Source organism: Ochotona princeps, chromosome 6 (genome assembly GCF_030435755.1).
Source record: "Ochotona princeps isolate mOchPri1 chromosome 6, mOchPri1.hap1, whole genome shotgun sequence".
Classification (NCBI taxonomy): Eukaryota; Metazoa; Chordata; class Mammalia; order Lagomorpha; family Ochotonidae; genus Ochotona; species Ochotona princeps.
Window position 1 is genome coordinate 18,225,965 of NC_080837.1, and position 16,478 is coordinate 18,242,442.

The 16,478-nt window shown below is 48.1% G+C and overlaps 2 protein-coding genes across 5 annotated transcripts in view; one reads left to right on the plus strand and one right to left on the minus strand.

Moving 5' to 3' along the window:
* APH1B (aph-1 homolog B, gamma-secretase subunit) overlaps positions 1-16,478 on the minus strand; it is a 105,969-nt gene that overhangs the window by 17,799 nt on the left and 71,692 nt on the right. The window contains exon 6 of one of the 3 annotated variants that reach the window (XR_009245590.1): positions 3,627-3,808. The exons of 1 other annotated variant lie outside the window; for it this stretch is intronic. Coding sequence is in view for 1 of the 2 variants with exons in the window: in XM_058665730.1 (XP_058521713.1) it covers positions 3,731-3,808 (78 nt within the window). In the remaining variant the exon portion in view is untranslated. Of the gene's footprint in view, positions 1-3,625; positions 3,809-16,478 lie in introns of those variants that run through there. One more of the 3 variants, XM_058665730.1, reaches the window with a different exon arrangement.
* The window catches only part of CA12 (carbonic anhydrase 12), a 48,573-nt gene that overhangs the window by 8,985 nt on the left and 23,110 nt on the right, over positions 1-16,478 (plus strand). The window lies entirely within an intron of this gene.

Consider the following 16,478-nt stretch of genomic DNA (forward strand, 5'->3'; position numbering starts at 1 on the left):
CTAAAATTGATGTAAGCTGTGGAAAGTCAGAGGAACGAGGCCTTGCTGGGGGAGGGGCACAATGGGGGGAAGGGATGGAAGGCAGCCCCAGGAGTCAGGTACTGGTCAGATTCCATTCCTGGACATGGGGCTGTGCTCAGTTAGTGGAAATCCAACCAACCATTTAAGTAGGATGCAGGTACTGTTCTGTGTTGTGTAGTACTGGGGTGGAGAGTGCAGAACTCCCAGCTTGCCAGGGAGGTCATCCTTGCCCTGACAGCATCTTTTGCTCTTCCCCAATAATGCAGAAACCTGGTGTGCCCAGTGCCACAGAGCAGCCAAAGCATGACAGGCTTGGGACTCAAGACCAAGAGCACATCCAATGAGCAGAGACAGACACAGTGCATCAGCTTGGAGGACATCAGATGTGGGCTGGGTGCCCCTCAGGGGAGAGTGAGCTCAGAAGCAGACAGGTGCCACTGTTGGTGTATGACCTGGGACAAGGGTGACAAACCCTCAGGGAGCTAGGTGGCAGAGGAACCTGGATGCCAAGGCCCCCTTTCCTGGGCAAGTCCCACCTCTCACCTCCCATGAGGCAGCCTTGAGACCAGCCTTCATCTTACCCCACTGCCACTCCCCATCCTGGCAGGGAACTTTGGAATGATGATGGTTTGGCCTGAGAGTGTAATGGCAAGACTCCGTGTGCCTCAAGCACTGCCTGGAGCCCCAAGTGCTGCTATTTCTGCTCCAGCTCTTGGTTCTTCTCTGATTTTAGATCCTTGGATCTTAAAGAATTTCCTTTGGAAATCAGGGACAATCTGTTCCATGGGGCAAACCTCATTTTCACATCCTTTGGGTGCTGCAGGCCCTGGTCTGTGGCTGTCCCCTGTCCTGCCTCTGCTGGGACCCAGTCAGGTCCTACACACCCTCCCCAATCATGAAGAACTACAAGTGGATGCTGTGTATAGAAGCTGGGAGTGGCATTGTGTGACCTTGCGTGGGAGGTCAGGCTTTGGTGGCCATGACAATGGGGAATGGAAAAGGATAATGGAGGTGCACGTGCAGCAAAAGGCCTGCAAAGGTGGGGTAGTTTAGCCACTGGGAAAGAAAACACCTGTGGCCCACCCCTTTCACCCGGCTGCCAGCCTGAGGCTGCATAGGAGGCACAGATGCTTCTAGGAGACAGCAAGAAGCCAGTACAGCTTCCATACCAGGGAACTCAATCCCTGTTCCTGAGTCTCATGACTGCCCTGGTGACTGGTCGCCCAACCCCCACTCATTTGTGAAATCTGGGCTTTAGTCGCAGTCATTTCTAATGCAGGTTGTGACATCCAAGGTCTCCCCAGCCTGGATTCTGTATTTCTCATCTTTCCTGAGTGGCAGAGTCGGGGTTTGTGAGTGTACCAGGGAGGAGCCTGGCCTGGAGTTGCCCATCTACCTGCGCTGCAAGGTGTACAATGTACCTTAGACTCTGAGTAAAGAGGCAAGAAGCTGGCATTAATGCCTAAAGACAAGAGTAGCGTCCTGGGGACTGAGGCAGAGAACCAGAAGGAAGGAGTAGGACATGCACAGCCCAGGAACGTAGTTGGCCAGATTGGGCTCGCTGGTCTTAAGGAAGTCACTTCTCTCTAGGCCTCTGTTTCTGGGTTACAGAGTGGGAGTGATCCTGTGCCTAAGAGGTTTTCAAAATATGGTTTCTGGGGGCCAGCAGCACAGGCATCATCTGGACTCCATGTGCCACTCCTAGGAATGCAAATCCTCAACCCCACCTCAGGCACATTCACTAATTAGACGTTTGCTGAATGGCCACTGGGTGCCCAACTTTGGGAACTGATGTTTTGCTTTATAGGATTATGATGAGGACCAAATAAACTCATGCAAGGGTGGGATGGGAGGGCATGGTGGTGTAGCCGGTTACACCCCCACTTGGCACATCCCATCCCATCTCAGCAGAAGGCTTAGAATGCAGTCCTGCCTCTGTTCCCATTCAGCTCCCTGCTAAAGCACTTGGGAGGTAGCAGGTGATGGCTCAAGTACTTGGATCCCTGCCAGCCACAAGGATGGAGTTCCTGGCTCCTGGCTTCAGCCTGGTCCTGCCCTGACTTCTGAGGGCATTAGGGGAGTGAATCAGCAGAAGGAAGATCTTTCTCCCCTTCTCTTTCTGTTACCCTACCTTTCAAATAAATAACAAATACAAAACTTTAAAAAAATATATAAGAGGACTTCAAAAAGTTTGGGGAGGGGATGACAATAAAAGAGTTTCTTTTGGCATACAAAGACTTCACAATCTATGTGAAGATTTTTCCTAATCCCCCATTTTCCATAGATTTTTGAAGAGGCTAGCCCAGAGCTGGGCAGCCCCTTGTCCCTTGCACGGCTTACCATCAGTTTCTTCCCCTTTGCTTCTGAGAGTTGCGGTTCAGGCTACCTGAGGTGGTCTGTGGGGCAGCGCCTTGCAGCCTGGTGAGGATGCGGCACGCCTGGGTTCTCCTGCATTGCGAGGCTCCTGCCTCCTCACACTCTGCTCTGTCAGGAGCTTTCACAGCCCAGACAGTTTGCTTTTACGTTCCCAGGAGATTCCCTTTTGCGGTAAGAAAGGGATGGGCACAAGGCACACAGGGGCCCTGAAGGCCTCACAAGGCCAGAGTGCTCTTTCCAGCCTTTTCCTTCAGACCTGAGCAAAGCTGGATTTACTTCCCCCAGTTCTTCCTGGCCCGTAAGAACCAGATGTCCAGTTCCATGATCACAGCCACCTCTGTCTGTGAAGCAGCTGGAGTCTCCCAGGGGACAGGCACATGCTCTGGATCCTTGCCCATTGGATGGGTCTTGGGTTAGGGTTCAGCAACCAGGGCTTGGAGTCATATAAGCCCCGCTCCATGGAGTATGTGGGCTCCCCCATGAGTCTGCTCCAATGAGAGATTTCAAGTAGTAAGCCTGGCTTCAAGGCAAGTATGTGAAGGCAGCTCCAGGCCTGTTCACACACCTGTTTTCCTATGAGGGAGAGAATGAACCAGGGCATATTTCAACAGGACTCTATGGGTGGGCTCAGGGCAAGGTCAGCCAGGAGGTGAAGGGCACAGGCACCACCATGGAGCCCTGGAATCATAGGCATACTAGACAGGCAGCAGCTGCTGCTCAGGGTCAAGGCCCTGAGACACATTCCGCACGTTGGAGCAACTTGAAATGTGACTCAGTTCACCATCAATAGCACCCAGAAGCCATAGGGTTGGGACCTGTGCCACAAATACTCATTGAGAAATCCCATCAGGGAGCTGACATGATTCATTGCAACCGTAAAACCGTGAAACCAGTGGCTTGCGCGAGCTCTTGTGCAATGTGGCATGTACAGATGACGGGAACTTGGATTATAGCTCTCTCCTACCTCCCATCAGTTTATGGCTTGCAATGCAGGTTTTCTGCTAGTGTTAGGTCAGTATTTCAAGCGTTTATAAATAAATGAGCTTAGGCATGATATGGGCGACAGTTTTCCTTGACAAAAAAGGAACCAGCTTTCTAGGTGTCCAATGGGGCATTGCTGGTTGTGCCAACCAGGAAGGAAAAATCACAAATGGGTGCCTTCCCTTAGTGTCAGTAGAAGTTGGCTCAGAACCAGTATAATGCTGAATAAATAAAATAGTTCAGCTTACCTTCAGTTTCTAAATGGCTCTGCAGTCCTTAACACAGGATATCAGCTGGAATATGTGGCCCAGCCATGCCTCCTTGGTGAGGATGAGATCTGCTTTAATGTACCCTACGGTGTTGTTGACAAACCGTGGGGGCGAGGCACCTGGTGCTTCTGAAGCCTCCTCAACGCTCTCTGCCCTGGAAGCTGTGGGAGAAATGGGGAAAGCAGAGAAGGTGACTTTCAAGTTGGCGGAACAAAAATGTTTTGTAGCAAGTCTGAGGTAGTCATGCAAATGACTATTTACCCTTTTGGCTTTGGCTACCAGGAAGCCCGGGGCAAACTGGTGACTGGATTGAGTAAATGTCTGTTCTTCTCTGACCTACAAACCTCCGGCACCCCTTGGTGTCATCCTTCTGGTTTGCGGATGTCTGTCCTTGATCTTGAGCTAAAATGTCATGATGACAAGACAGATCTCCAGAGTATTTCCCTATTCTCTGCTTCTTCCTCAACCACCAAGGATAGAAACTACAGTGATTTAAAACACTTCTTCCTTTCCATTCCTTTTCTTTTTTTTTTTAAATAAAGAAATTGTTTTGAAGTCAGAGAGAGAAAGAAACAGAAAGATCTTCCATCCAGTGGTTTATTCTCCAAATGGCTACAATGCTACAATGGCTAGGGCCGGGATAGGCCAAAGTCAGGAACCAGGAACTTCGCCTGAGTCTCCCATGTGAGTAACAGAGGCCCAAACACTTCAGCCATTCTGTTGCCTTTCCCAGGACATTAGCATAGAGCTGGATCAGAGTAGAGTAGCCAGGACACAACTTGGTATTCATATGGGATGCCAGCATTGCATTTCACATATTTTAAAAAATATATTTATTTATGCATTTGAAGGGCAGAATGATAGAGAGGGAGAGGGACAAAGAAGGAATTTTCCATTCATGGGTACTCTCCCAAAATGACTTCAATGATTCAGACTCTGAATCCTAGGCCAAAGCTAGGAGCCTGGAGCTTTATCTGGGTCTCCCATGTGGATGTCCAGGCCCCAAGCACTTGAGTCATCCTTCAATGCCCTCCTAGGTGCATTAGCAGGGAACTGGATCTGAAATGGAACAGCTGGGATTCAAGCTGGTGCTTGTATGGGATGCTGGCATCACTGACAGTGACTTAACCCTCTGTGCCACAATACTGGCCCCTTTCACAGGTATTTTTCAGGTGAATCCTAAGTGTCAAATAACAGACTAAAGGACTGGACAAGCACTGGTGTTAAGGAAATGATACATGGAGGATGGTTCTTACCATTCTGGGACTGAAGCTCTGGGGAAAACAAAAAATAAGCAGAGCCTTACAGGACAGAGGAGAGCGAGCGCTCATCTCATGTCCTGGGAAAGACTGAAGAAGCTCCCTAGAGGAGGTGATGTCCCAGCTAAGACTTACAGGGCAAGAGGTAGGCAGACAAAGGCAGGGGGTAAAGTTCATGTGAGATAACCTGTGCAGTGATCAGCTAGGAAGCTGCTAATTTCACAGGCTTGCCAATGACCTCAGCAAGGAGATTGTCTCTGGGCTTGAGAGAGGGGCCAGGGCTACAGCAGAGTGGGCACAGCTCATGAGCCAGCCAAGAGTGCCAGCCTTCCTTCTGAAGATTGGAGCATTAAGGATAGAAAATTGACCCCAATGGCTAAGCCTGTTAGTAACTATGCCATTGAAACATTCACCTGGAAATGGAGACACCAAATGGCTTGTGCAGCCTGACAGCAGGCGAGCACCCCATTAGTTCAGGGCTGTACCGGGCATCCAAATGGGTAGCCAGGCATGGCCCTTACTGCTGAGCCCTGCCTCCATCTACCAAAGAGCTCAGGAGAGCTTGGAACTGTCAAACAGTCCACAGCATAGAGCATGGCAGGGGGTTGGGGGGATACAGCCAGATACCCACCTGATGGATGTCTGACTTACACCCAGCACTGCATGTCCTACACAATGTGTGCGCAATTGAGGGAATGGCAGAGATTTTTTTTTTTTTTTTTACAAAACGTAAATACTGTAAAATTGGCTGGAACACATTATGCCACCTCCCTCGGGATAAAAGGCTTAGTGGTTACTGGAAACACAATAGATTTAATGCCTGTTGACATAAAGAAACATTTGATACGGCTGGTTGTGACACACTCGTGGGAAACAGGATCAAGACCAGTATGGTGGCAGGAGGGGGAAGTCAATGGAATCCATTCATGGTTACTGCCGGTGGCGCACAGCTGGGAGGTATGTGCAAGGGCCCTGGGGACAGTTGTGAATCACTGCCCTTCTTGGAAGGTTAGGAAGAGGATAGCAGCCAACGGAGGGTGAAGATTGTAGCCGGAAAGGAAGGCATGGGAGGGCAGACAGATTGAGGACAGGTGTCAAGCAGAAGGCCAGGAACTTTTGGGCCTGGGACTGGTCTGCAGGATGGGAAGTAGTGACCTTGTGGGGACAAGGTCCCCTGCATGAAGTGACAGCACAGCAGGAACAAGGAGCCTCTGTTCTGTGCTGAAATTTTTTTTTTTCATAATACACACTTTTCATGACCTTTTTGGGGACCCCTCTGCAGGTATGGATTTCAAAACACTTTGCATCAAAGTAAGCTTATCTTGTAATTCCATCTTCCACAGACCTCATGATATACCCTCAGGTGTATATTTCCAGGTCACTGCTGGGAGTCTAAGTGAAGTAGTAAAGTGACTCCTCTGTTTCTAAGTTCTTTTTAAAAATTAATGCGTTACATTTGAAAGGGAGATACACAGAGAAAAAGAGAGAAACAGGAACAGATTGCCCTTCTGTCAATTCATTTCCCAAGTGCTTGCACTAGGCAGGGCTGGGTCAGGCCAAGGCTAGGAGCCAGGAACTCAAGCCATAGGGACCCAAGTGCTTGAGCCATCCCAGGATGTGCATTAGTCAGAAGCTGGAGTTGGGAATAAAGCTGGGGCTTGGACCCAGGCACTCTGATATGGGATGAGGGCATCATGACCATCAGCAGGGACAGGTAGAAAATGTCCCCTCCTAAGCAGGACTGAGTGTGCATAGGGATATCTGGGCAGAAAACTGGTGATACCCAGGAAAAGGACTGTCCTTGTCCTTTCCCATACCTTCCCCCATGAGGCACAGATGCTACGGGCTGAAGAAGCTAGTGCCTGCTTCCCAACAAAGGCCGACCTGTCTGAACTTCTCCTATGGACTACATTTTTGTAGCTGAACCTGCTGTGTGCAAGGCAGGGCCACTGGTGGGCCTAGAGGGAGCCAGGTGAGGTGATGCTTCCGCACAGGGGCTACAAGGGCAAGCACACAGGAACCATGCATATGGATGAGAAAGTAGTGATCTGTTCCTCTTGGTGAGGCTGGCCCTGGGAGTCAGGGAGCGTGCAATGGACAGGGACATTGATCTAAGAACAGTCAGAAACACCAGGTCACATCACTGTGTGTGTATTCTTTTTTTTTTTTTTAAAGATTTTATTATTATTGGAAAGCCGGATATACAGAGAGGAGGAGAGACAGAGAGGAAGATCTTCCGTCTGAGGATTCACTCCCCAAGTGAGCCGCAACGGCCGGTGCTGCGCCAATCCGAAGCCAGGAACCTGGAACCTCTTCCAGGTCTCCCACGTGGGTGCAGGAACCCAAAGCATTGGGCCGTCCTCGACTGCTTTCCCAGGCCACAAGCAGGGAGCTGGATGGGAAGTGGAGCAGCTGGGATTAGAACTGGCGCCCATATGGGATCCCGGGGCTTTCAAGGCGAGGACTTAAGTCGCTAGGCCACGCCGCCGGGCCCAACTGTGTGTGTATTCTCAGGAGTAAAAAGAGACACAGGGTAACACCATCCTGCATCCCCCTATCCCATCCCCAAATGTGGACTTGAGGCAGCTCAGCGCAGAAAAGCCTGGGAACTGGCATGTGGGAGAGCCTTTGGGCTCCAACGCTGATTCCCCATGGCATTCTTGTGATATGGATAGTACCACATCCAGGGTGTGAGGTAAACGCAGAGACTCATGTGGCTAGCAGGGGTATGGGAGTGGGGCTGTGGCTGGCAGCTTGGTTGTATGGTCCTGGAAGCTTTGAGGCTGACCCTTCTGGGGAAAAGGGACAGAAGTCAGCATGATGAAGGTCTTCAGGTGTGGAAGAACCATCAAGAGCGAGCTCTGCACCCTAAAGGAAACCTAGAAGAACAGCACTAAAAGCCAGAGAGAGTGCTAAGAGGTTAGATGTCAGAAACGACTCCTCATGGCCCAAGCCACAAAGGGGTCAACACTGGGTCAACAGGCCCCATCCCAAGAGAACAGGAGAAAGTTCCAGTCTTTCAGTCTTTCAGCTAGCTTCTGGGCTTCTCCACCTTCCTTGGGGAATGCTCTCCAAATCACTAATCCCTCTATAGCCACTTCTTTCTCCAGCTGAGGAGCCTCACCCAGGGCAGATCTGCGGTCACCCTCCAGTACCTGCTAACTGTGGTTACCCACACTCTGCATTCTCCGGGGCGTGTTGGGGGGCTGCTGGCTGGATGTGAACTGTTACGAATGGCCCAGGGATCAGTCTTGCTACTAGCAGTAGGACTTGGTAATACGTTATTCAGTCTCTGTGTCTCACTTCCCTTGTCTGTTATGTAAGCTTCACAAAGCATCTGTGCCATGGGGTTGTTATTGCAGATTAATGCAGAGCATGAGACTGGGCAAACGGTAGCCTGTGGACCATGTGTAGCCCAACACCCTATCTGCAGCAATGCTTATTTGCATATTCCCTAACAGTGCTTCATGCTGTAGCGGCAGAGCTGGTGGCAGGAGCAGAGATTGTGCCGGGTGCAGAGCCTAACACATCTGTATTCTGGCCTTTGTAGAAAAAGTCAGCCAACCTGGGTCCGGCACAATAGCCTAGTGGCTAAATCCTCGCCTTGCATACACCGGGATTTCCATATGGGCACAACTGGTTTGTGTCCCAGCTGGTCTACTTCCAGCTGGCTCCCTGCTTGGGAGAGCAGTAGAGGGTAGCCCAAAGCCTTAGGACCCTACAGCTGCATGAGACAACTGGCTCAGCTCCAGCCAGTGTGGTCACTCAAGGAGTGAACCAGTGGACAGAAGATCTTTCTGTTTCTGCTTCTCTCTGCCAAACTGCCTTTCCAATAAAAAATAAATAAATCTTTTTTTTTGATTAAGTCAGCCAACCTCCAATAAAGGTGTCAGTACATAGTAAGTACTCATTGAAAAGCAGCTTGAAGAAGACAGTGGGGAGAAAAGGAATTCCCAACTAGCTAAATGGAGTTAACAAACTTAAGGACCTGTGATGACACAAAAGCATTGTACCCTAAGACAAAACTCCAGACAGATGTATTAGTTGTTAGTCATCCTTACTGGCTGTGATCATATCCTGCTTTGCCCCCAGGTGGAATGAGAAGGTATCATCAGGTTAGGGGCCTTGCTTGACTGTTCTTCCTTCCCGGAGGCATGCTCCCCACCTCCTCTCTCTCTGTCTGTCTCTGTATCTCTCAAGTAGTTAATTAAATTTTAATTATACTAAGCGGGAGGCAACAGCTCTCCAGTCTAGGATCTGATAAATTCATTCTAGAGAAACAGTGTTTGCAAGGACATAGACCTGGGGAGGATGCCATGAGTCAGGACCATAGGATCAATCAGGCCACTGAGCAGGCCAGGAACCCCAGCCCTGAGTTTGTCCCGGGAGGCTGCTCCAGCTCTGACAACAGAAGATACTGTCTGCTGCTTCAAAATAGCATCTCTCCAGTTAACTCCATTTACTCTTCCCAACCGCCCTTGAAGCTTTCTTTTGTGGACTACCCTTGGGGGTCAGAGTCTTGCCTGCAGAGGGCTGATCACGTAGGAGGGAGCAGACAGGAAACTACCATGGGTGCCAGTGAAGTGGCATGAACATGGATGCAAATGTAGAGAGGAACAGAGAGGTTCATTTTGGGAGCAGGAATGGCTGATTTTTGAATGACAGAGGGGTCAGCAGGACATGAGGAGTGGGTGTTTATGTGCATGGATGTGTGTGTGTGTGTGTGTGTGTGTGTGTTTTAGGGGTGAGGATGGTCTAATGCCCCCGGGAGCAGAAGTTTGGGACGGTAGGTGGAAGCACAATGCAGAGCTTACAGAATCAAGGAGCTGGAGGCTGATGGGACCTCTCCTGCTACTGTGACACGCCTGTGAGCTGGCGCACTGACAGCTGCCGTGTCAGACTGTCTCTGGCAGGCTTCTTCATAGCATTGAGGAAGACAGATTTCTCTGCCTTCAGCTATGAAAGATAATGTCTTCCTCAGGGGCATAGCGGACCAGGGACAGGCTTGGCTGCCCCTTTCTGAAAGACACAAGTTTCCCAAACTTCAGGTATCTTGGTGACAATGTGGAGGAATTTGTATACTCTGATGTCACCTGGTCCTTACTGTATCACACTGTGTGGTCTTGGAGCTTGGGAAACTGGCCACTGCCACAGGAGTTCATGTCTCCTGCCAGTATTCGTGAAACTATTGCAGTTTCATGCAATAACCTACAAATAGGATAAAAGAGTTTGACTTTCCATAGAGTTTGACCGTGCAGAGCCTGCACAGGTTGGGTGGGAGCTGGAAGGTCTTGCTTGTTGCCCTATGGAGCGTGAAATTTCTACTGAAGGCTGAAGAAGCCATGGGAGCACTCTCAGCAAAGACTTGGCTGAGCCTGCTGGGCATGTGGGTGGAGAATGGAGAGCTGAGTAGTGATGCTGGAGAGATTTGCTGAGAAGCACAGACACATAGCGATGGAGGGAGAGAGGCCACGCTCGCATCAGATCTCAGTGCCCAAGCCAGGACACAATCCAGATAGCCTGTTGCATGTGCTTGTGGTATCTCTTTAAACCTTTCATGCCCTTGACATTTCTGAAACATGTGGACCCTGCAACATAAATTCTCAGGGTGCAGATTCTATGGAATGTTTGTCAGCTTGGGTTTGTGCAAAGGTTCTCATGGTGAGTAATCAGGCTGCACATTCTGGAATGAATACCCCACACAAATGTCTCCTTCATAGTCCATTATTGTATCAAGGGCACATGAGGTAGGTTGTCACTTCACAGGCTTAAGGTGTCTAATGGGCTTCTCCATTCTAATGTTACCATTCTCCCACTTTACAAAACATGGACAATCTGGGGGAAGTCCATGGAAATTTAAATGCTGATTATATGAGACAAGAATATTGTGTTGGTTGTTAAAATTTGCTTTGAAGTTCCCTTCCTTGACAGAGAGATACACTGAAATATTTAAGTGTTACAGGGAATAATGTCTGTAACTTTTTCTGAAATGGTTTAGAACAACAGTACATTCTGAGAGAGAGACAGAGAGCAAGAACAAGTATGACAGTGTCAACAGATGGTGATTCTAGGTGAGAAGTATACAGGAATTCATCGTACTAGTATTAAAAATCTTCTTGACATTTCATTTTTTTCCAAAATAAAGACATCTTAAAAAGCATACACCTAAAAAGGTAGAATTGTTAAGCCTCGGTGCCTAGCAGTGGGGTCTGAAGGAGAGGGGAAGACAAAATCAAATGTGACTCCTGGACTTTTGATGTGATGGACAGGAAAGACCTTCTGTCCACTAATTCACTCCCCAAGTGCCTAGGCATAACCATGCCAAAGCAAGGAGCTCACAACTCAATCCCAGTCTCCAATGTGAGTCCCTGGACTCATGCACTCCATGGACCCATGTACTTCAGCCCTTACCTGTTGTCTTCCAGGTACTGCTTTAGCAGGAAGCTGAGTCAGAAGTGGAGCCAAATCTCAAACCAGGCACCTAGATATGGGGGTGGGTGTCCTAGGCAGCAGCTTAACCACTGGGCATGTTAATAACTAGCACAATTCCTTTGTTCATGAATCGAAGCAGATCAAAAGAATAAACATTTTGAGCTGGAACAGGTGACTCAGGCCTGGCTAGTTTTCATGATCAGGGTTAAGCTGTTACCACTCTTACAACTTGTTTAACTTGTCAGTGGTTTGTTGGTGTACTTAGTTCAAGCACTAAGCACACCAGGTTAACACACCAGGTTCAGTAGTGGGAGTCAGGGACACAGCAAAGAAGGGAGCAAGCAAGCTGACTGCCTATTGCGCTGGCTCCAGCCCTCCAGTTCGCCTCTACTCCCCTCTAGTCTGCAATGCCAACCCCTCACTACCACAGCTGACTCAGAAATGGTGCCAAATCCAGGTTCCACCTTCCTTGTCATGCTGACCCAAGTGAAAATTGAAATGATAGAAAGATATAATATGTGAACTGAAGCATCCTTAGAAATTGGGTCTGTTCTTCTTGGATTTCATGTTGCAGATCAATAAGAGTGACCCCACTAGGGCATCAAGCTGCCAGTTTAAATGTAAGGAGTAACTCTAACAAGGCATATGTCAACAGTTGCAGTGTAGAACAGTTTTAGGAGGGGTGTGCAGAGAAATCTTCAATACCTTAGTGAGGAGTAACTATAAGCCAGTTTAGACTATCCCAAAATCTACCAAGTTCAGCAAAATTATGCTTCAACACTATAAACTGCTGAATGCTAAAATGAAAATAGTCACGAGACAGCTGAATAGTACCCTATAGCCATTTTAAGGTGTATAGCAGCCGGTTCTGTGTATAAATTAAAATTGAAATGTCAATGAAATAGTCACAGGATGTGGTTAAGAACTTGCATTTCTTAACATATTTGTTACTCAATACCATGTCAATTAATTCCATAATGTTGTAAATTGATGTTGATGTTATGTTGTGGCTTTTAATTGAGCAGGATGATATTCTGCCAGCTTTGCTTTCAGACTAGAGATGGTCTCCCCAAGAAGCCATTGAATTTATCTGGACAATAAGATGCTGGACTCTATGCTTGCAATGAAAGAATCTTGACTGAATTTGAACTGTAATACTGCAACAAGGTGGAGGAATCCACCATGGGGGGAGGGTATGGGCAGGGGTTGGGGGAATCCCAGAGCCAATGAGACAGTGTCACATAATGCAATGTAATCAATAAAAAATAATATAAAAAAAATAAATGTAAGGAGTAACCTGATACGTCCTCGCACACCTCCCTACTTCCACTGCCCCAGCCCTGGCTCACCTGCCGGGCCCACATCTGACCTACCAATGTGCAACATTAACAGAGTATGACGTTAGTTTGATTCCTTGACCTTTGTTTTTATATAATAAAAACTTAAGACCTTTTATCAATAATTAACCCCTCACCCTGGTGACCCTGTTCACTTCCGGCCCTTGGGTTTTTATGGCTGGGCCCATGCCCTTGCTGGGCAGGAAAACAGAGCTCTGTGCCTGTGGCAGGCTGTTGTGGAATCAGCATCTGGCCAGGATGCTGCGGCAGGAACTCTCCCTCACTGCCACATGCCAGCTGGCTGAACCACTGAACATCCACACATGTTTTAATCAACTTCAGAAGTGAGCCATAGCAGGGGGTGGGCAGGGAAGTGCCTCACAAAGAGAGAAAAAGACAGCCCCCTACACCTGTTGTGATTTTCATGGTTCCTTCAGCATCTGGTACAAGGCCTGACCCATGGAAGGCATATTCGTGAGAGAAATGAAGGAATTGAGTCCAGCACTCTAAGAAGAATATTTAGGACTGATTCAACATGTGAATAGTCAGGTTTTTAAGGCAAGCATTAATAATTAATAGTCACTTTTGTGTCACTTTCATGTAACATACACCAGGACCAGGGATATTATACCACTGACACAATGAACTTTGGGGAGTGTGCTGAAATGCTCACTGCTAGCTAACAACAGAGGCCTGTTGGCATCGTGAATGTGTGGAGCTTGCTGGTGCGGTCTTGTCTGCCTGGGCAAGTTTTGATCTGACTGCATTTTGGCAGCTGGAGCATGTCCTGGAGCCAGCTCCCAGGCAGCTGCCTGCTTTGAGCACTCACACTGACACCAAGAGGAGCCAACTTGCAGGGGTAGGGGAGGAGGGGCCGGAAGCAGGTGTGAGGGGTTGACTTGTAAAGGCCCCCCGAAGGCAGATGTTATGGCACAGTAGGTGAAGCCCACTGAATGCTGGATCCAGTCCCAGCTACTCTGCTTGCAGTCCAGTTTCCTGTTAATGTGTTTGGGAAGCAGCGGATAGAGGCCAAGCACTTGGGTGCCTATCCCCCATATGGGAAGCCTGGATGGAGTCCCAGGATCCTGACTTGAACTTGACCAGGTCCTGGCTATTGTGGGCATTTGGGGAATGAACTCAGTGGATGGAAAATCTCTCTCTGCTCTCTGTCATTTCATCTTTCAAATAAATAAATGAATATGAAGGAAAGGGAAAGAGGAAGGAAGGAAAGGAAAAGAAAAGAAATGGCCTCAGAAGATGAACCTCAGAATTGGAAACAGTGGACACACAATTTTGCTGGTGGTGACTTGATCTTAAGTCGCAAACCAATCTCTTTGCATTAATATTTTAATTATTCTTGAGCACACAGGCTGCCCAGTGAGAGACAATAATCAAACTGCACCTAGTGATCCCATATTTTTTGTCCTTTAAGGAGCACTATATGCTTTCGCTATTCAACTGACACAGTCATAAGTGAATGAACCTCAAAAAGTCTGTGGAAAACATGGAATGCAAAAATAAATTTATTCTGATGTAGCACACCGGGAAATTCATGCCTTTGGGGAGTCTTTCAAAAGCCCAAGACAATATATTTTGCCAAACAAAACAAAACAAAACAAACCTATTTATATTTTTCTACATGTACCGAGGTATAAAATATAAGAAATGAATTAACCCATACATTTTAGGATTACCTGCAAAACAGAATATAAAATTAAGAATATTACCCACAATTACCTGCATAAATTATTCGTGCAAGGCAAAAATAAGTGTGTACATGTTTACCTGCAGACCAAGTATGTCCCTGTTGGACAGTGATGGAAGGGGAGCCTTCCCATACATAAGACTTAACATCTAGTTATAATGCATGGGCCTTGTGTAGAACCTACAGCAAGAAAACTAGGTAAAATGAATTCACTAGACAATCAGGGAAATCTGACACTCATTGGCTATTTGATAACATTAAGGGATCATTGTTAATGGTTTTTAAATGTTGAAGTGATATGATTACTATTTTAGCAGCACATAATCATCAACAGGTTTTCATCTGAGTCATCCAGGAGAAGGAGAATGGATGGGGTGGAGATCCAGAAGAAAGGAGTCATGAAGATAGGTGTGCAAGTCTATCCTTTATTCTTTACTCCCTGTCTTGAAATTTTCTATAATAAAATTTTAAAACAAGTCAGAGTATATGAGGAAGACAGCCAAATATTCAGTGTAAATTTTTAGAGATTGCATCAATTTTGCGGGCGATGAGGGGAGCTCACTGGTCATGTCCTTTGGCCTTGTGCCTTTCCAAGTGTCAGATTCCAACTGCCTTCTCACAGCTGATCCTTCCCTCCAGCCTCCTGTGCCAGCTTGCTCAGCTCCAGGATCTGTATCTGGTTTCTCACTGTGTAGATTTCATCCCAGGCAGGCTGCCCTGCTCTGGGTGGTAGACATATGCTGAGTGTCTCCTTCAGCCTGGGATGAATTTCAACCTCTGCTAGCTCAATCCTTCCCCTTCTGTCTTCTCAGGACCACGCTCCACTAAACGAGCCCTCTTTCTTCCATATTCAAGCTGCCTTCTTGACATAGAAGTAGGCTATGTCAAAACTGCCAAAACTGAACCCTGTTCATCACTCTTTTCTGCTCACAGGCACTGTATGTACACTTATTTTTCTCCACTCTGTGGCTGAAGGTCTGAAATGATGGTAAGAAGCCTTTGGAATCACTTTTTACTAAGTGTCATTATGTGTTCAGACAGAGAGGGAGGAATATCACAAGAAGTTCCTCGAATCTTGCAGAGTTCTAATGGGAAGTAGGCTTATGTGCTAGCTTAGAAGGGAGTCACGGTGAGCCCATGAGCGATGATTTCTGTCCCTGCCCTGAGTAGGCAGGCCTAGTTCAGCAGCAGGGAAGGGAAAGCCCTGGGGTAGCTTTGGAAGGACTTGAACGGGACAAGATTTGGACAGGTGCAGAGGAAGAAGGCATCCAGAAATAGGTCTTTCGCATAGGACCGGGATGTGGGGCAGGATGGGGGAGGTGGCATGGCCCTTAGCACGGGTAGGAGCAAAGGGTGGAAGGACCTGCAGTCTTGACAGGTTGGGGCAAATGGTTCTGCTTTGTCTTGCTGGGGTGGGGCAGGGCATGCTCCAGGAGAAGGGGAGGGATGGGGCAGGGTGACCTCCACAAGATTAACCTGGTTACAACAGGGAGCTGGCAGTGTCACAAGGAGTCTTTAAAGTGTACTGTGCAAGGGCCCAACCCCAGATGAAGATGGAGGTGGTGAGAACTTGGGACTTGGTGACCTATGGAGAGCAAAGAGGGGAGGGACTGGCTCTGAGGTTGGGGTGCCATGTGGGAGAGGGTCACAGAGCCAATAGCTAGGCTGTGACACACCAGCTCATTGCAAGGTGAGGGCCTGCTGTCCTAGTTCTTAATGTGAATGCTGACTGGACGGTTCCTAGGAAGGAATTAATAGCTTGTCAGGAGTGATAATGGTATTTTGCTTTTAGGCCCTCACACTTCAGAGGTATGTGCTGGGATGTGCATGTACAGATGGTACACATCTAGATTTCCTTGCCCAGGTGGAAGGGGGAGAGTGGGCATGGGGTGGATGGAGCAAGACTGGCTATGCACTGTATCCTGTAAGCTGGCTGACACGAGGTTCCTTCTGCTCTTCTCCGCACTTGGAATTTCCCATTAAAAAAAGGGGGGGGGTCCTCAGATAGTGCAGATCCTGCACCTCAGTGGCCTCGCAATTCCCCATCAGAAATCACGGGAGGCGGTCGGAGCTGAGCCACGTGAGTTGCTTGTTAACA